Genomic DNA, 20575 nt, shown 5'->3' on the forward strand with positions numbered 1-20575 from the left:
GGAAATCAGAAGACGCTTACTTCTTGGGAGGAGAGCAATGTCCAGTCTCGATAAAATAGTAAAGAGTAGAGACATCAGACTGGCAACAAAGATCCGCATAGTCAAAGCCATGGTATTCCCTGTAGTAACCTACGGATGTGAGAGCTGGACCTTAGGGAAGGCTGAGCGAAGGAAGATTGATGCTTTTGAGCTGTGGTGTTGGAGGAAAGTTCTGAGAGTGCCTTGGACTGCGAGAAGATCCAACCAGTCCATCCTCCAGGAAATAAAGCCCGACTGCTCACTGGAGGGAAGGATACTAGAGACAAAGTTGAAGTACTTTGAACACATCATGAGGAGACAGCAAAGCCTAGAGAAGACAATCATGCTGGGGAAAGTGGAAGGCAAAAGGAAGAGGGGCCGACCAAGGGCAAGATGGATGGATGGCATCCTTGAAGTGACTGTACTGACCTTGAAGGAGCTGGGGGTGGTGATGGCTGACAGGGAGCTCTGGCGTGGGCTGGTCCATGAGGTCACGAAGAGTCGGAGACGACTGAACGAATGAACAACAACAGCTAGATTTGCAGTAGAACATGTAAAAACGATGTTGTCTTTTCAGTTATTGTAAGATGAAGATTACATGACAGTAAAATGTGAATGCTGAAAAGATTAATGCATGAATGTATTAGTGGAGACACAATTGCCAGGTTGTAAGAAGTAATAGTTTCTCTTCATTCAACATGATACAAGAAATAGGAGGCCAGTTGTCCCAGTGCTTTAGCCTGAATTTAATCAATACATGCTGGCCTCCAACTTTGATCAGAACATTGACATGGATGGATGAACTGTTTTGCTTTTTCCCAAGCTATCTTCTGAGTGTAAGCTATCCTTTCCCAAACACTGCTGTTTTTTCCATAGGGAAGAAAGAACAGGTATCTAATATATTAAAATGAAAACTAAATACATTGCCAGATCCAACTGTAGATCTACTGTAATGCACAGTTTTGCTTAAAGCAGCAGATAGGCAGCTTTGTTTTTATACTGTGTAGTGTTTCAGATTTAAAATTTTCTGCTTCAGTATGGGTAGGAAAAATATTACTGTACCGTCTGTCTATTTCACCATACTCTGAAAATAAGGATTTAGCAATGCAACCTTTTTATTTCTGCCAAGTATATGCGTTCCAATAAGCAAGGGAGGGAAGGCAAAAAAAGTGGTTGGATTGCTTCTTCCTCTTTATATTTCTTTCTTACAGAGTTGTAAAATGGTTATTTCCCCCCATCAACATGTAGCATAAAAATGCTGAAAACCTTTTAAAATGAGTTTTCTTTTCAATATGATTCCATTGTCATTGGAGGGGTTTTGTGGGTCTCTCTGTATTTACTCAAAGTAAAGAAATATACACATAGTGTTTGATGCTATGAAATCCTGATATGACTTAAGCATGTGGTTAAGTACTTTGTTGAACTGGAGCCCAGGATGGGAATAAAACTTCATCTGGATCCTACAATTCTGAAATTGTTCCCAAAGTGCTTGCCTGTTTCTATTCAGTGGAACTTATGCCAACATTGTGCTTTGGAAATTAGACTATAAGAATCCTTCATGACAATGGCACATTATAGAACTTGGTTTATGAATATCACAGAATCATCTACTGGTTTGTTTTTTCACCAACTGTAATAGCCTTTTTGTTCAGAAAGTTTGGAGACTCCAGGTGCAGAGAATTTCTTTCATGAAAGAAAGAAGAAAAAAAGAATGGAAAGGCAGACTTTAAGATCTGAACAACTGTGCTCTTTAGGAGGCTTCTCCTTTTCTGTGAATTTACTTTTGAAAATTTCCTTGGTACTTTCCCCTTTTGTAATTCCATGCTCAACAGGTCTGTCTTGCAAAATACTCTAAAAAGAATAATCTGGTTGATAAAGTATTCATTTAATAAATTTAAACATGGAAAAAAAACAGAAATCTGCTAGCACGATATATCTGTGGAGACATGAATTGATTGTTCCTGAGACTCTGCATGGTTCTTCAGATAATAGCATAAATTATTTACTAGGCAGTCAGTTGTAAGTTTTTACTTGTAGTTTTACTTTTTTTTTAACCCCCCCCCCACTATATATTCATTATTTTGTTCAGCAATATAAGTATTATACAATTTGTAAAGACAGTAATTTCCCCACATATCACTATATTAACCAATTAAAACTAATTTCTTCCACCCTCCCCACTGGAAACAATGATCAAAATAATAAAATTTAAATGTTAAAATGAACTTCCCACTTTCCACCTTGGAGACACACAGTGAAAATACTATTGTAACCTCACAATCTCTTATCTTAGGCAGTTTCTTTATTATATCTTGCTATATCAATGTTTTACTTAATCATCAAAATCTGTAATCATCTTTTCATTTTCTTTTTTCTTTGTAAATAATATAAATCATTTCCATTTTCTTAAAGTTGTCATCTTCTCCTTTATCAAACTGGATACCTTGTCCATTTCTGCCATTTTAAGAAGTTCTACAATCCAATTTTCTTTTAGTAGTTCTTTAGTTTTCCATTTGTGTACTTACTTAGGCGATCCCTCGCTTTCCGAGGATGATTGTCTTCCAATATTCTTGTGGGTCCGTATGTGGCTGTGGAGCCCTATTCTTGCTCTGCATCTTCTTCCGCAGTGAGGGCATTGGTTTCCAGGTGGAAGGCGGTCTCGGCCGGGGTTGGCTTGATGCGCCTTCCTCTTGGCACGTTTCTCTTTTTCACCCTCCACTCGTGCCTCCTCAAATTCTGTAGCACTGCTGGTCACAGCTGACCTCCAGTTGGAGCGGTCAAGGGCGGGGCTTCCCAGTTCTCACAGTCTATGCCAGAGTTTTTAAGGTTGGCTTTGAGCCCATCTTTAAATCTCTTTTCCTGTCCTCCAACATTCCGTTTTCCGTTCTTGAGTTCGGAGTAGAGCAGCTGCTTTGGGAGATGGTGGTCGGGCATCTGGACAACATGGCCGGTCCAGCGGAGTTGGTGGCGGAGGACCATCGCTTCAATGCTGGTGGTCTTTGCTTCTTCCAGCACGCTGACGTTTGTCCGCTTGTCTTCCCAAGAGATTTGCAGGATTTTCCGGAGGCAGCGCTGATGGAATCGTTCCAGGAGTTGCATGTGACGTCTGTAGACAGTCCACATCTCACAGGCATAGAGCAGGGTTGGGAAGACAATAGCTTTATAAACAAGCACCTTGGTATCCCTACGGATGTCCCGGTCCTCAAACACTCTCTGCCTCATTCGGAAAAATGCTGTGCTTGCAGAGCTCAGGCGGTGTTGTATTTCGGCATCGATGTTGACTTTGGTGGAGAGGTGGCTGCCAAGGTAGTGGAAATGATCAACATTTTCTAATGTTACACCATTAAGCTGTACCACTGGCATTGGAGAGGGGTTGGCTGGTGTCTGCTGGAAAAGCACCTTGGTTTTTCAATGTTCAATGACAAGCCGAGTGTAGAGATGTGTTTATTATAAAGTGTTATTTATAATGTGTTTAAACTGTATTTATATATTCCATTTGTTGCCATGTCCTAGCTGAGAGAGATAGGTTGCCATGGTGACAAAGCCGAAGAGGAGGTGGGCGGAGCTTAAGGAGAAAAAGGTTTGAAAGTGGCAGTTAAGCTTCAGTCAGGAGGAAGAGACCCTGAGGAGAGGAGCAGAGCCAGTTAAGGGCTCTGGGAAATAGCAGAGTCAAGAAAGGACTCTGGAAAAGTAGTTTAGTCAGGAGGATGAGACCCTGAGAAGAGGAGCAGAGACAGTTAGTGCTCTGTTGTGTGAAGTAATATAGATTTAGTTAGTTCTTAGTATTTGTGAATATTTCTTCAGCAAAGGAGCTGAAGGTGAAACCTCGTTAGATTGCTTGAGTAAAAAGAATCTAACAGAGAGGGTTTTAGGATCACCAGTAGTGGAAGACTGGAGATCAGAGGTTTGTTCCGGTATAGGACAAACAGTGTGAATATTCACAATAAGGAACACTGAAATAATAATAAAGCACTTCACTGAAGAAGGAGTTTATAGGAATTGTAACATCAGAAACCTGAATGTATCACAGCCAAGCCATATTGTAACCAACAAGCATGTGCCAAGTTCAACATCTCAATATTGCAACAATTACGCTTTGTTAATAATAAACTTGTTCTCTTTGTTATTTCAAACCTACCTGCCTCCATTGATTTTATGTTCGGTGCACTCCACTCTACCAAAGTTACCTCACAACGCAAATAGGGATAAATAGAGACTTTAAGACCAGTGTCTTTACATTTTATTGGTGGCAGTTTAATTTAATAGCAGTCTAGGAACTTTCCTTATATTTTTGGTAATCCCATTTGGTGGGATAAAGACTTCTTCACATTTTATTGTTGACAAGCGGTGGCATTAACGCTTCCTCACACCGAGCTTCTCGTATGCTTCTGCAAAGGTGTTTAGAGTGGCTTGTAGATCTTCTGCTGAATGCACACAGACGACGTTGTCATCAGCATACTGGAGTTCTATAACAGATGTTGTTGTGACCTTGGTTTTGGCTTTCAGTCTGCTGAGGTTGAATAGCTTGCCATCTGTCCGATAGATGATTTCCACTCCGGTGGGAAGCTTCCCATCAACAAGGTGAAGTATCATAGCAATGAAGATGGAGAATAAAGTTGGGGCAATAACACATCCCTGTTTGACACCTGATTCCACCTTAAATGGGTCACTTTGGGAGCCATTGCTGTCCAAGACTGTTGCCATCATGTCATCATGGAGGAGCCGCAGGATGTTCACAAATTTGCTTGGGCACCCGATTTTTTGGAGGATGATCCAGAGAGCACTGCGATTCACTGTGTCGAATGCCTTTGCAAGGTCGATGAATGCCATGTACAGAGGTTGATTTTGTTCTCTGCATTTTTCTTGGAGCTGTCGTGCAGTGAAGATCATGTCCACTATTCCTCTGGAGGGGCGGAAGCCATTCTGGGATTCTGGGAGGGTGTCTTCTGAGAGGGGCAGAAGGCGGTTTGCAAGGATTCTTGCGAGGATTTTCCCAGCAGAGGTTAGAAGGGAGATACCTCGATAGTTTCCGCAGCAGCACAGTTGATGTCTCTCTGCCATGTTTGGAAGGCTTTCCTTTTCTTGTCAATTAGCTGTTGGATCTCGATGTCATTTTCGTCAAACCAATCTTGATGTTTCTTGGTTTGATATCCAATAGTTTCTTCGCAGGCTGTGATGATGGAGGTCTTCAGTTTGTTCCAATGTTCCTCAACATTTTCGGGGTGTTCTGTGGGTAGATGGTTCTTGAGTTTTGGGGTGTTCTTGTGGGTAGATGGTTCTGGAGATGGGCTCGTCTGGAGGGCTCCTGAAGGGCTTGGGTGTTCATTTTGTGCCTTGTCTTTCTTCCTTGGAGCCTGCGCTTGGGGGCAATCTTGAGAGCCATCGTTGATCAGATTAGCCTGTGGTCAGTCCAGCAGTCGTCAGCACCTGTCATGTCTCTTGTGAGGAGCACCTCACGGCGGTCTCTGGCACTTGTGATTACATAGTCTAAGAGGTGCCAATGCTTTGACCGGGGGTGCTTCCATGATGTCTTGCACTTGTTTTTCTGGCGGAAGAGCGTGTTGGTGATGACAAGGTTGTGTTCCGCACATTTGGTGAGAAGCAGGATGCCGTTTTAGTTGCTGTTTCCAACCCCGTCTTTTCCGATGGTCCCTGGCCACAGGTTGAAGTCTCGCCCGACTCTTGCATTGAAGTCCCCCAGGAGGATGATTTTGTCCTCCTTAGGTATCCCTGATAGGACGGTGTCCAGCTGACAGTAGAATTTCTCCTTGATGTCTTCATCAGCATCTAGTGTTGGTGCATAGGCGCTTATGATGGTTGCCTGTTGGTTTTTGGCAAGATGAATTCGGAGGGTTGAGAGTCGTTCGTTGATACCAGTGGGTGCTTCGGTCAGATGTTTCACCAGATCATTCCTGATAGCAAAGCCAACTCCGTGCAGTCTTTGGTCTTCTTCAGGCAGTCCCTTCCAGAAGAAGGTGTAGCCTCCTTTTTCTTCCTTCAGCTGTCCCTCTCATGCTCTCCGGGTCTCTTGAAGGGCTGCTATGTCGATGTTAAAGCGTCCCAGCTCCCTTGCAATGATGGCAGTTCTGCGTTCAGGACGTTTGCTGTCACTGTTGTCCATCAGTGTTCGTACATTCCATGTACCGAAGTTCATATTTCTTTTTTGGCCGCAGGGTGGTGACCCCACTGGACGCGGCAGTCCAGTCAGGGATGAGAGAGGCAGACTATGTTTAGGGCACCTTTTCTAGCCCCCTCCCCATGTCGGGTGAGCAGAGTGGGTCCTCAATAGGGCTGCTCAGTCGGACCTTGAGGTAGAACGACTGAGTCCGTACCCACCGCCCATGTGCCAGTCTGTGACTAGGGGCTTCCAGATTTCACAGTCCTGCCCCCGTCGCCACTCGCTGATCGCCATGGGACTTTTGTTGGTTTGTTTTTATTTTTTTTGGAAGACGCCTGTGCGTGGGTTTTTTTAATGTGTGGAGGTCAGTGCACAACTGATCAACACACAGTCTTCACAGAGTGAGGTTCCACTGGTGATGTAGTTTAACACAATGACCGTGGCTTCTCAGTCTGTTGCAGCCTTCTTCCGCCTTCGCAGCCGTTGTAACATGTGCCATGTTATCCTCCGCCTGCTCCGCCGTTGAGGACCATTTGTGTGCATAAAGTAGTGTTGCTGCAATATTAATATAATGTAATAAATTGAAATTTGTGGGATTTGTTTGTTCATTTGGAGGTCCCAGTAGAAATAAAGTTGGATCAAATGGTATTCCGATTTTAATTTTAAAATATCTTTTGTAATAAATTTTGTATGAATCTCCAATTTTCTTTTGTTTTGTCACATGTCCAGCACTTATGATAAAAAGTACCTTGATGTATTTTGCATTTCCAAAATGCATTTTTTAGTGTCTTTGTAAAATCCTTGTCAGATTGACTGGCGTCAGGTACCATCTGTACATCATTTTGTAGAAATCCTCTTTTTTTTTACTTCATTGCCTCCCATCTCTCCAGCTCAATATTCTGTCCAATATTTTGTGTCCAGTGAATCATACATTCTTTCATTTGTTCTTCCTCTAATTTAATTTTCAATAACAAATTATAATCGTTGCAATTAAGGTTTACTAAATAATTAAATGGCATCAGGAAACAGATAACTTTTGATTGGTAATGATGATGAACCAATATTTGTATAATTACTAAACCAGCATTGGATAAACAAAGGCATTCAGAAATCTATTTGTTGGAAACTTTGCGATGCATTCTACTTCTTTTGAGGTTTTACAACTGTACATCCACAATTATCACTAGTAGTAAGTGCACATGTAGAAAGGAAATGTATTTATCCTGATCGAACTATTTCAGAGATGATAGTAATTCCCAGAACCTGCAATTATTTTTAAATGTTAGACCACAGAGAATAATATTTTGAAATATGAAGTAGGACTCACATCTACATACTATGCCTTTGGCAGGTGTTTCTACCAAGATCTGGACTATTTTCCTTCAGGATGATGGCCTTGAAGAAAACAATGAAGTGTTTAAAGTAATGCTGAACAAGCCTAAAAATGCTGTGCTGGGACACAAGAGGGAAGCAACTATTGAAATTCTAGACCCAAGAGCTGGTAAGACAAACCATTCCAAATACCTTCAGATCTTGCCTTTAGATCTTGGACCTAATTCTTTTTTTGGTCCAGACACATACTTACTTACTTACTTACTTAGGCGATCCCTCGTTGGACGAGTAAGATGGTTTTCCATGATGGGTTTCCTTGTGGATTCGTAGGTGGCTGTGGAGCCCTATTCTTGACGCGCATTTTTTCCCACAGTGAAGGCATTGGTTTCCAGGTGGAAGGCGGTCCTAGTCGGGGTTGGCTTGATGCGCCTTCCTCCTGGCACGTTTCTCTCTCACACCCTCCACTCATGCCTCCTTGAATTCTGCAGCACTGCTGGTCACAGCTGACCTCCAACTGGAGCGGTCAAGGGCCAGGGCTTCCCAGTTCTCAGTGTCTATGCCAGAGATTTTAAGGTTGGCTTTGAGGCCATCTTTAAATCTCTTTTCCTGTCCACAAACATTCCATTTTCCATTCTTAAGTTCAGAGTAGAGCAACTGCTTTGGGAGACGGTGGTCAGGCATCTGGACAATGTGGCCGGTCCGGTGGAATTGATGGCAGAGGACCATCGCTTCAATGCTGGTGTTCTTTGCTTCTTCCAACACGCTGACGTTTGTCCGCTTGTCTTCCCAAGAGATTTGCAGGATTTTCCGGAGGCAGCGCTGATGGAATTGTTCCAGGAGTTGCATGTGATGTCTGTAGACCACGTTTTGCAGGCATATAGCAGGGTTGGGAGGACAATAGCTTTATAGACAAGCACCTTGGTATCACTACGGATGTCCCGGTCCTCAAACACTCTCTGCTTCATTCGGGAAAATGATGCACTCGCAGAGCTCAGGCGGTGTTGTATTTCGGTGTAGATGTTGACTTTGGTGGAGAGGTGGCTGCCAAGGTAGCGGAAATGGTCAACATTTTCTAATGTTACACCATTAAGCTGTATCTCTGGCATTGGAGAGGGGTTGGATGGTGACTGCTGGAACAGCACTTTGGTTTTCTCGATGTTCAATGACAGGCTGAGCTTCTCGTATGCTTCTGCGAAGGTGTTTAGAGTGGCTTGTAGATCTTCTTCTGAATGCGCACAGATGACATTGTCATCAGCATACGGGAGTTCTATAACAGATATTGTTGTAACCTTGGTTTTGGCTTTTATTTATTTATCTATTTATTTATTTACTTTATTTGTATACCGCACTATCTCAGCCCGTAGGCGACTCAGTGCGGTTTACAACAGGACAATATACAAGTGCATAGCATTAACATCTAAACAGTCATTAAAGCAGTTAAAACAATACAACAATACATCAGCAAATGAACAAACATCAGTACATCCAATAACTAATCCGTCACGTCTCATCAGTAAAATCACAATCCGATCTCCTCATCCATTATTCCAGTTCCAAATTCAGTCAATTGATTGCACTGCTTAATTGAACGCCTGTTCAAAGAGCCAGGTCTTCACTCTTCTCCTGAACACCAGTAGGGAGGGAGCCGATCTAACGTCTGCGGGAAGGGCGTTCCACAGCCGAGGGGCCACCACGGAGAAGGCCCTGTCTCTCGTCCCCGCCAGCCGTGCTTGTGAGGCTGGCGGGATCGGGAGCAGGGCCTCCCCAGACGATCTTAATGTCCTAACTGGTTCATAGGGGGTGATGCGTTCGGACAGATAGGTTGGGCCAGAACCGTTTAGGGCTTTAAAGGCTAAAGCCAGCACTTTGAATTGTGCCCGGTAGCAAATTGGCAGCCAGTGGAGCTGGCGCAACAGAGGAGTGGTGTGCTCCCTGAGTGCCGCTCCTGTTAACAACCTGGCTGCCGATCGTTGGACCATTTGTAGCTTCTGAGCCATCTTCAAAGGCAACCCCACGTAGAGAGCGTTGCAGTAATCTATACGGGATGTAACCAGCGCGTGGACTACCGTGGCCAAGTCAGACTTCCCAAGGTACGGGCGAAACTGGCGCACAAGTTTTAATTGTGCAAATGCTCCCCTGGTCACCGCCGAAACCTGGGGTTCCAGGCTCAGCGATGAGTCCAGGATCACACCCAAGCTGCGAACCTGCGTCTTCAGCGGGAGTGTAACCCCGTCCAACACCGGCTGTAACCCTATACCCTGTTCGGCCTTGCGACTGACCAGGAGTACCTCTGTCTTGCCTGGATTCAATTTCAATTTGTTCGCCCTCATCCAGACCGTTACAGCGGCCAGGCACCGGTTCAGGACCTCGACAGCCTCCTTAGTAGCAGGTGGGAAGGAGTGACAGAGTTGGACATCATCTGCGTACAGATAACACCGTACCCCGAAACTCCGGATGATCTCACCCAACGGCTTCATGTAGATGTTAAACAACATGGGAGACAAGATCGAACCCTGAGGAACCCCACAAGACAATGGTTGTGGGGTAGAACAGGTGTCTCCCAATAACACCTTCTGAGATCGACCCTCGAGTAAGGACCAGAGCCACTGTAAAACAGTTCCTCCAAGGCCCATTCCCGCGAGGCGTCCCAGAAGGATACCATGGTCGACGGTATTGAAGGCCGCTGAGAGGTCCAGCAGAACCAACAGGGACACACTCCCCCTGTCGAGCTCCCGGCGTAGATCATCCACTAAGGCGACCAAGACTGTCTCGGTTCCATGTCCCGGTCTGAAGCCAGACTGCGCCGGATCCAGATAATCCATGTCGTCCAAGAATACCTGGAGTTGTGAGGCCACCACACGTTCCAGGACTTTGCCCAAAAAGGGAAGATTGGAAACTGGCTGAAAGTTGTCGAATTGAGTGGGGTCCAGTGATGGTTTTTTCAACAGCGGTTTTATTATAGCTTGTTTTAAGCTCGCTGGAATATTGCCTTCCCGAAGGGAGGCATTAACCACCACCGTTACCCACTCAGCCAATCCCCCTCTGGCTTGCTTCAAAAGCCAGGATGGACAGGGGTCTAGGATGCATGTGGTAGGCCTCATTCCTCCCAGTATCTTGTCCACATCCTCGGGTTTCACCAATTGAAACGAATCCATCAAAACCTGGCAAGCAGATGCTCCAGCTACATCCTCAGAGACTGCCGTTAATATGGAGTCCAGTCCAGAACGAATCAAAGCGACTTTGTCCGCGAAAAACCGAGCAAAAGCTTCACAGCGAGCTACCGAGTTGTCAGGAACAGCTCCGCCGGACAGTTCTTCGCAGACGCAATAGTGGCTGCGAAGAAAGCTTTCTTGGCAGCCTTTATTGCCACAGCATATGCCCTTAGAAAGGACACAAACCGTGTTCGGTTTGGCTCGCTCGGATCCGAACGCCACACGCTCTCTAGTTCCCTCTTCCTTCGCTTCATCGCTGCCAGCTCCTTGTTGAACCAAGGGGCTGGTTTAGCTCAGCTACTTGAGAGGGGACGTTCTGGAGCAATCGTGTCTATTGTCCTAGTCATCTCCCCATTCCAGAGAGTGACCAGGGCATCAACAGGATCACCTACCGAGGTGGCGGGAAACTCCCCAAGAGCCGTCAGGAATCCATCCGGATCCATAAGCCTCCTGGGGCGGACCAACTTAATGGGTCCCCCACCCCTGCAGAGGTTGGGGAGTGCAGTGAGCCTAAATCTGACCAGGTGGTGGTCGGTCCATGGCAACGGAGAGATAGACAACTCCTCAATACCGCCACCATGCTTTCAGTCTGCTGAGGTTAAACAGCTTGCCATCTGTCCGAAAAATGACTTCCACTCCGGTGGGAAGCTTCCTGTCAACAAGGTGAAGTATCGTAGAAATGAAAATGGAGAATAGAGTTGGGGCAATAACACATCCCTGTTTGACACCCGATTCCACCTTAAATGGGTCACTTTGGGAGCCATTGCCGTCCAAGACTGTTGCCATCATGTAGACACATACTATAAACAGTATGGCGGGATTTCATTGGGTTCTACTATGAATTGGGCTCACCATACATGACTCCCATTGACTGCTTTGCCATTTTATAAAGAAAGGCTAAAGTTGTGATCATACTATATTGCAAGTATGACCTGATTAATTCAGGAGGATTATATTCTGTATAGACATCTTAAGAATAAATGAAATAGTGGCCCAATCACTACAGAACCAGCCGTTTTGACACTTGCAAATATAACAATCTGTTGTTGTAGGTTTTTTTGGGCTATATGGCCATGGTCTAGAGGCATACTCTCCTGACGTTTCGCCTGCCTCTATGGCAAGCATCCTCAGAGGTACTACCTCCGAGGATGCTTGCCATAGATGCAGGTGAAACATCAGAAGAGAATGCCTCTAGACCATGGCCATATAACCCAAAAAAACCTACAACAACCCAGTGATTCCGGCCATGAAAGTCTTCGACAATACATTAAATAAAACAATGTGTGGCTATGGTCAGTTCAGAAATCTGAGGTCTATAGCACCAAACTGCACAAAAGTTAATGTACCTAATAACCATTGGGAAATATGGAATAAAAGGAAGTTCCCCGTGAGTTTATAGTTGACCATATACCTCAGAATTAAGTAAATGGAGGCAAGAAGACGTTGTATTACTCACAAAGTGAATTATTTATTTGAAGAAATTTCAGAGTTCAATCTTAGTGCATTTTCTTCAATATTAACAATAGCATGTGGTGGAAAGGATATCTACCTGAAATAATGGGGAGGCACTTCCACTTAAAGTCCATAATACTGGTGGGTGAGGTGGTTTACTATGTACTTTTGCACCAGACATTTCACAATATATAACAGTAATCGTTTTTGAACAAATTTTGCTTATCACACTATTAGCATAGAGCTGCAACTGTAAGTCTATAATAACCTTCAGACTTATGGAAAGGTGATGGGTGAGAGGGTTTGCTTTTGTTTTTGTTTTAGTATTCCGTGCTACGCTGTGCCATCAATATAAACACATGGAAAATCTTGTAAGATCCTATCAAAGTTCTGCTTCCCACGTCAAACTAATTCCAAATGCAGAGTCAGCATATAGCCATCATGTTTGGTAACCACTCATCCATAAAGTATCTTCACCTAATAGAAATATTTGATGAAACATAATATCCCTGTTGCTTGTATCGGAAAGGTTGAAATTAAAACATAAGTTCATATTTGCCATGGCTAAATACTATGAAATCCTGAGAACTGTAATTTTAATCATCTCTGCCAAAGAGTGATGGTGCTTTATGAAACAACATTCATTGCATTAATCTGTGGCAGTTAAAGTTATGTTAATCGCCATTAATTATACAGTGTAGATATACCTAAAGACATGATATCCTGTGGTTCCTACAGCACTCAACCGGTTCCCAAATGCATTGCCACAACCCACAAAGAAGTCTACTTTTCGAACAAGTTGCCTGGGGGCTAATCTTATTGTGAAACTCTGTGAAGAAAAGCAAAGGAACTGAAATGAAATGAAAAGATATTTTATTCCAAAATTTTGTATGCTTCTGACCTTGCCTAGTGTCTTTATATAGCTTCAAAAACATACAAAAATATGTTTCTGTAAGGGAAGGCAAAGGAACTGTAACTAAATGAAAAGATATTTTTATTCCAAAATTTTGTATGTTTCTGACCTTGTCAGTATCTTTATATAGAATTTCAGAAGCTGAAGTGCAATTTTATGTTTCTGCTTTCACCTGCTTTTATGTTGAACCAATTGGATCAATTGGATCTAAACAATCTTTGACATGTTTTGTTCTGCTCCTACTAGAACTACTCTTAACATTAAATTAGAGTCTGAGATATTTTTTTCCAGAGTCAAACCAACTTCATTTCTTATTCCCTTGAATCCTGGATGTACTTTTCTCTAAAGTTTCTGAAAGGCTAACAGACTGTATATCTGCTAATATAGATGCTGAATGTTAAGTTGTGTTTAGGAACAAAACATGTTTTTTATTTTAAAAGATCCATATTTTTAGATATTCAGCTGTTGATTACCTTGATCTTTAACTGCAAACGAGTGGCCGGTAAAATATGGAGTGCTGGCTGACAAGTAGCAGCCAATATGCCCTGTACAGTAGATATCTAAATTCTTGAGTTGAAATGAACCATCTACTCTTCTAATATAACCAAAGTGCCTGTTAATGTTCATGCTAAGCCATCTTTCTAATGCCCTACACAATGACATAGTTTGACCCAAATTTGGGTCAAGAGTGACACCCTGTGGTTGAGTTACTCTGTAACTCTTTTTCATCTTTCTCTTGCTATCCTTCCCTTAAATGTCTTCCAGTGTTTAAAGCTTATACATATTGCTCATGGTGATTTCTTTAAAAAATGGGGAAAGAGGGCAAAGAGCCTTTGATAGTTTGTTTGCTGCACAACCAGCAATTCTGTCCTCATCTTCAGCAACTTCCTTTTTCTGTCCTTGCGTTTTCTGAAGTCGAAACTGTAACCTGAGCTCCCACTGCAGTGGTGAATTTGAAAGTGAGACACCCTCCTGGCACAAAGAACAGCACTGTTGTTTTGGGCTTTTGTCTGCAGCTTCTGGCTTTGGGCCCTTTCAGAAATGAGTTCTCTGAAGATTAAGCTGAGATTGCAAAATTAATCTCATTTGTGGTTTATTTTAGATTTGACCTTGGATTGCAAATATTACAGACCACCGTGCAGCAAGCCTCTTGTGGGGTGTCAGGAATTATCAGCAGCACTCCAGAATCAGAATACCTCAGCTTTCCACTCTTAAAATATTCGATTCAAAGGAGCATGGAAGCAAAAAAGGATTTACTTCAGAGGCTGGAGTATCTTCTATTTGCTTCACAGCTCATTTCCACTGGGCTCAAGCCACTTTTGTTATTTCATGTACTCTCTTGTGCTTCAAAATACTGTGTATGTTTAATATTTAGGTGGCTGCCCTTCATTTGCAATCTACAAAAATGGTAGAACTAGAGAAGTGCTAGAAAAAACCAGCAACATTTTAAAAGGTCCATTGCATGCTGGCCATTCCTGTATTCCAACCAGAAGAGAAAATGGCCTTCAGGATAAGCAGCATTTGAACAGCAAGGAAAATTCTCATCCTAGTTCTTCACCTAGAAGACATGTTCCTCAGCTGAACCACTGGCTTGATCCTGTGAGTCTGGATTTTTTTTTAATTTTTTTCTGATGCTAACTTTAATTGTCCAATCCTCTAAATGTTGGATTTGCCATTCCCAGCAACTATAGTCAGAATAACAACACTAGGAGTTGTCTGAAGAGTCCATTTAGTTAAGAGGAAGAATCAAACAAACATATAGAAATGGTATTTATTTGTGTACAAAGAATTGCATCAATATAAAAAATCTAAGTCAAGTGGCCCAATTATAAGAATGTTATTTAGATTATTACCCAAGTCCTTCAATTTGAATTGTTGTAGGCCATGAATCCTTCTTAGTTTATTTTAGAAAATATGAAAAAATACAATATTAAATCCTTGCTCCATATAAAATAATGTGGCTCCATTGACTTTACTGAGCCCTTCATCATTTACACTAGCTTACAATGGAGCCAAATACATTTTAATCACTTTTTTTGGAGGTGAACCAGCCAGAGTAATGTTCCTTCAGTAGAAAGAAATGTTATTAAATAGCCTTTTTCTATTACACGAGGGCAAGGAAGGAAAAGATATTCTATTAATAACACTTCATTTTCCTGCTGATGTTGCAAAATAAAGCATATAATGCTTTTCTGGGTGAATTAACTACTTGGAAAAGTTGTAATGGAAGATTTGCTAATGAAAGAGAGTAATGGAAAGAATATAGTAGGTGTCATTCACTCCATGTACCTGCCAAAGGAAAGTTTCACCTCCAATACATAATGTCATAATTAGGAAGATAGTTTTATTCTGATATTATTAGTTGTTCATAGATCATAAGATTTGGAAGTGGCTTCATGGGCTATCAAGTGCAACTCCTTGTTCTATGCCAGATCTCTAGCTAGAGCATCACCACCAGGTAGCTGTCGAGCCTCTTTTTGAAGATGTCCAGAGAAAAATGCCACACTATTGGTTCCTTTTAGTATTCAGTTGAAATCTACTCTCCTGTAACTTAAAACCAGTAAACCTGATCCTATTCTCTGGGGCAGAAGGAAACAGGCAGCCGTCTCCTCTTTTGTGGGGCAGCCCTTGAAGTACAGTATTTAAAGAATACTGTCATGTCAATTGTATTTTATTATTTAAAATGTTTTTCTCAAGTGGAAATATATCATTCTAGGAAATTATAACAATCAGACCAAACAAAGAAAATATTTCTAGAACAAGGAACTGCACAGTATTGATCCAAGGTATCCCTAAATGAAAAGGTTGGAATAGATGTACTGAAGATTTGCAAATGAATATTCTTGGTATATCTTTTCACTACCTGTGCCCATCGTCATATTTGTTGCTCAGCTCATTTTCATTATTTGATTCAACCTCACTCCAAACCTCCTGCTTGCATGATCCCAGCCAATCAGAGACTAGGTAATTATCAAGTGACTGTGTTGCAGAGCCAAATCGGTGTGACAATGCTTCTGACTTTATGATGTGACTAAAAAATAATAGCACTTATACCATGTTACAGCTATAGTTAATGTCACATATCAGTAGTAGTGGGGTGGCTTTAATAAATGATTGAAGTGGGCTTTCAACCATCTTCAAAATAAACAGTAATTTGGAGACTTGGCCAAAGCTCCCTAGCCACTTAACAACTGAGCCAACAACCCCTCATCCAAGACACATAATCTTAGACTATGCTAAATATTTACAATAGCTAATTTTTTAAATGCTGGTCTATATATTCAGAAGTAAATAATAGTGCTTAGCCCATGTCAGGACCCAGAAGCCTTAATTAGAGCCAAACACAAGATAAGAGTTCAAACACAGCTTTATTATACAAAAATAGTCTTTCAAAGCACTTAACTTCAGTGCAAAGAGTCCCAGTAGTAATTTGGCATCAAAAACAAAGTGATACCAGTAACAAAAATATAACCCGGATTATAGCACTGCCTTATAATCCGGATTAAACTCAAAGTTAAGCAATTCGCTTGAAAGTTGACACAGCACAAAAACACAGTCACAGAAGATGGAAAAATGAAGTCCCAAAACGAGAAATTGTTCAAGCACAAAGTTATAAGAGTTTAAAGTTCAGAAAGCCAAAAACAATAGTCAAACCGGTCCGTGGTCAAGCCGTTGGTAAACAAACGCTGAAACGCAGGAATCACCGAGGAACAGGAATTCAGGAACACATGAAGCTGTAGCCCAAGGATCCAAATTCAAGAATTGGCAGTACAAAGAGTTATTTCCAATAAAGACGCTTTGCCTTCTTCAAAGTATCATGCAAACAGAGCCCACTTTTATCTCAAAGTTCCTCATCAGAGCTTGATGAGCTCCCCACCCTTTTGTCATCGCTCTCAGCTGCCCCCAACCCTGCAGCTGAATCCGAGGGCCCATTCCTCCACCTTTGCCAGCATCTGCTAAGACTTAGATCCTGCCAAGAGGTCCCTGGCTGCCAATCCTCAGTGAACCCCTCAAATTCCTCACTGGAGGTGGGTTGGTTACAAATGTCCCTTATTTGTTGAACACAGGTCCAATCCAATTCCTCCTCTTCCATATCACTCCCAGACCCAGAACTCCTTTCAAACCCCAGGAAATCCTCATCCTCTGTTGGCGCACTAAGTATTTTCCGGATGCGCTTTCTCTGCAATTCCCCTTCGGACTCCGGCTCGCGAGCAGCCCTCTTTACAGCTCTGCTCTCTTCCCCATCCCCCATTTCGCAATCTGAGAAGCCTTGAAATGTGTCAGTATCACTTGGGGGCATAATGATTTCCCTAATGCGCTTTCGCTGTTGTTCTCCTCCGACTCCTGAGCAGACCTTTTCTCCCTGCTACCAGGAGTAGCAAACGCTACCAACACGCTGAATTACAACAGCCCATCTTTCTTTCTACTTTCCCCTAGATGGGTTCCCAGTCAAGCGTCTGACACATTAAATGGTAGAGAGTGCTAGATGGAAGTGTTGGAAAGGAAGACATGTCAACAGGATTAAACCAGTTACTTCTAAGTTTTTATTATCCTTCATATCCCTATCCATAGCACATTTCAATTCATTGCAATGAAGAAGTGAATATGATAATTATCAATTGTTGGCATTTGTTTTTCTTGATCATTTTTAGTACCAAGGAGCTACTCCTGCAGGAGAAGAAGTATCCTTTAGTTTGCATTCTGAAAATCGTACAACTGCAAGGGAGCCCTTTTCTGGCCTGTCTTTTCACCTACAAAGTCAACAGGACCATCCTCAAGAAGATTTAGATGTGAAGAATAAACCAATCCCATTACAAACGAACACAAAACAGGTAGAATTCACATGTTGGTTTTTGTAACTGATGACAAGGAAAGCAAGGGCATATATCCTTAAGAATGAAGGATATATTATAAATCACAGCACTATGTCTAAAATTATATAAAGGCTATATAGCCGTAACATAATGTTTCTGGGCAATAGTACCCCAAAGTATCCCTCAGGAGTTTTATTACCTCTACCAGAAGGAAAAAATCAAACATTCAGAATTCAGTCAAAACTTTAACTATTACCCAAATTGGAGCAACAGATTAAACCCAGATTTTACATCCCATCCTACTGTTCAGAAACTTGATAAAAATAATTCTCCATATATATTTGAGAGCAGAAAGTTTCTCTTCTATCTTATTTCATTTTATCTTTGCTAAAGTACATTGTTAGTGACTTGCCTCAGGCCACTAGTAGACTTTGGGGCTGGGCCAAGATTTAGAATGATGGTTTTCTACATTCAAATAAAATTATGTGTCAAGTCAACAACAACAACAATTCTTTATTGATTAGTCAATTTTGACCATATCAAAACATGCAAAACATACAAAGCATACACACTTGCCCATACATACAGTAAAGTGTCAGGTCAATTTACAGGTGTTTAAATTTCATTCAAACAACTACATTTTGCTAGAGTTTCTTATGTCTTACTAGCAACTTCATTGTTTGTGAGGTAGAAGGCTGGGTTTTCTTTCGACCTCTAATATTGTCCTCTTGAGCATTGTGAAGGTGAACCAAAATGTCCAAACATAGTTATTTCATTGTATGCAAGAAGAACAACTAAGAGCCATTTTTGCTAGCTTGTTTCCAGCTTGTCCTAGGGATGGATGTTATACAAGTTCATCTGAAATTTCTGTTGACATTTGTGTCAAGTGAACATCTACCGATCTTTTCTCTCTCCAAGCAAGATTGCTTTTGCCCTTTTGCTAGGAAATCAGTTTCTTGGCAGGTTTCTTCTGCACGTGATATTCCATAATAAAAACTTGTCTTCACTGAGTAGCCAAATTTGTGCTCTTGTGAGACATTTGCATGTCCCCTTTTCATCAACAAGATCAAAATGTAATGCTGTTTATAGCAAAAGAAGGAGTTTAATCAAAACTTTTGGTCTTGGTATCCTGATCATAAAATTTTAAATGCCTATTAAAATTGTGTCCAACTGTGTTCACACCATTTCACAAAGTTAATGTAAGGTTTAAGGAGAATCTTAAACCTGTAATTCACTCATCCATACTTAGACAATTAGATCAAAATCTCATGAGGAAGAATGAACATTGAATGTCCCTGTATCTGTCCTCAGAATATCTGTATCACCAAATGTCTGTAATCTATTATAACTAAGAGGTAAGATATGACAAAGTGTTATAGCTACAGCCCTGCTCAAAATTAGGGGACTGAATGATATTTGGCAAGATTAAGTGCCTTATTGCCTTATTCAATGGGGTTTAAACTTAGATGATAACATATATTTGCAATCCCAAATCCTTGTTTGGAAACAGTTCTAGTGAGTTCTGTGGGTTAATTCGTGGTGAAGAATACAAAGTATACCCACAAACAAGACAAGATGAAAGAGGCATGTGATTACCTCTAGATACTAGCTGGCTCAAAACATTATACTCCTGCATTCCATATGAAAACTGACTGGGCTGATAGCCTTGGAAGACTCCCTTCCAGAGGACAATGGGCTAGCTGGAGGGAGTCCTCCATAGCACATACAACTCTGTCCTTCAAGATAGGAAAATAGCCAGGAGGCCCAGGAAAAAGCCTTCCTTGGTTACCACTGTATTTGATAATTACCCCTTGGAAGACGATCCTACTCTATTTTAAGAGGACCGGACGTATGTTATATGTTGTGTTTGCACTATCTGTTTTTGATAAGGCCAACAGGCTAATCAATAAAAATTGTTGATAATTACCCATAATTCCTAGGGGACATACTATAATGTATGGTGGCCTCTGTGGTCAGATTATCTAGATCTATTTCAACCTGGCTTCAGGCCTGTTTGTGGATGTGTTTTGCCACCTTGGAAGATGACCTACACCAGGAGCTGGATAAGGAGAGTACGGTTCTCATAGAATCGTAGAGTCTTAGATAACATCTAGTATTGCACTGAGCCCTGCACTTTAGTTGCCTGGTTTGACAAGAATTAATTGCCTGGTCCCAAGCCACCATTACTGCTGTTAGAATACTTGCACTGCAGCACTTTAGATAAACACTGTGATTTATCTGGCCTAAGGCCTATGCTGTGACTTACCATCAAATATTGAGTATTGATGTTCGCATTTGTATTATTTCTGTTGTTATGGTTACACCACCAGCCTTCTGTCCAGCCCGGTAATGCACAAGGGCACTTTATGATCTGTAGCACACCGGAGGGATTAGGGGGGATTGAAGGGCAGGACCTACAGGTCCTAGATACCTACAGTTATAACTACAACAATGTCTGTCATTATATGCTAACAGCTGAGATAGCAAATGAGGACTGGGGAGGGAATGCTCCCGGGGCAGGTGGAGGGGCTGCTATAGAGGTGGTGACAGGTAGAGGAAGATACGGGAAAAGGAGACTAAACTATTCATTTCGGCCCAAAATTCACAACAACAATTCAATAAACCTAAAACATAAGAAGGATCTGAGACAAAAACAAATCCGGCCCAAAATTTACAATAGAACATTGGCAATTCCAAAAACTATTCATTCTACAAC

General features: G+C 41.9%; 1 protein-coding gene across 3 annotated transcripts in view; it reads left to right on the forward strand.

Moving 5' to 3' along the window:
- Positions 1-20575, forward strand: part of LOC132773991 (FRAS1-related extracellular matrix protein 1-like) — a 345102-nt gene that overhangs the window by 305492 nt on the left and 19035 nt on the right. For all 3 annotated transcript variants that reach the window (XM_067467858.1, XM_060773611.2, XM_060773614.2), the window contains exons 30-32: positions 7488-7637; positions 14421-14644; positions 17698-17877. In XM_067467858.1, coding sequence (XP_067323959.1) covers positions 7488-7637; positions 14421-14644; positions 17698-17877 — 554 coding nt within the window. The remainder of the gene's footprint in view (positions 1-7487; positions 7638-14420; positions 14645-17697; positions 17878-20575) is intronic.

The sequence above is a fragment of the Anolis sagrei genome, chromosome 4 (assembly GCF_037176765.1).
Source record: "Anolis sagrei isolate rAnoSag1 chromosome 4, rAnoSag1.mat, whole genome shotgun sequence".
Classification (NCBI taxonomy): domain Eukaryota; kingdom Metazoa; phylum Chordata; class Lepidosauria; order Squamata; family Dactyloidae; genus Anolis; species Anolis sagrei.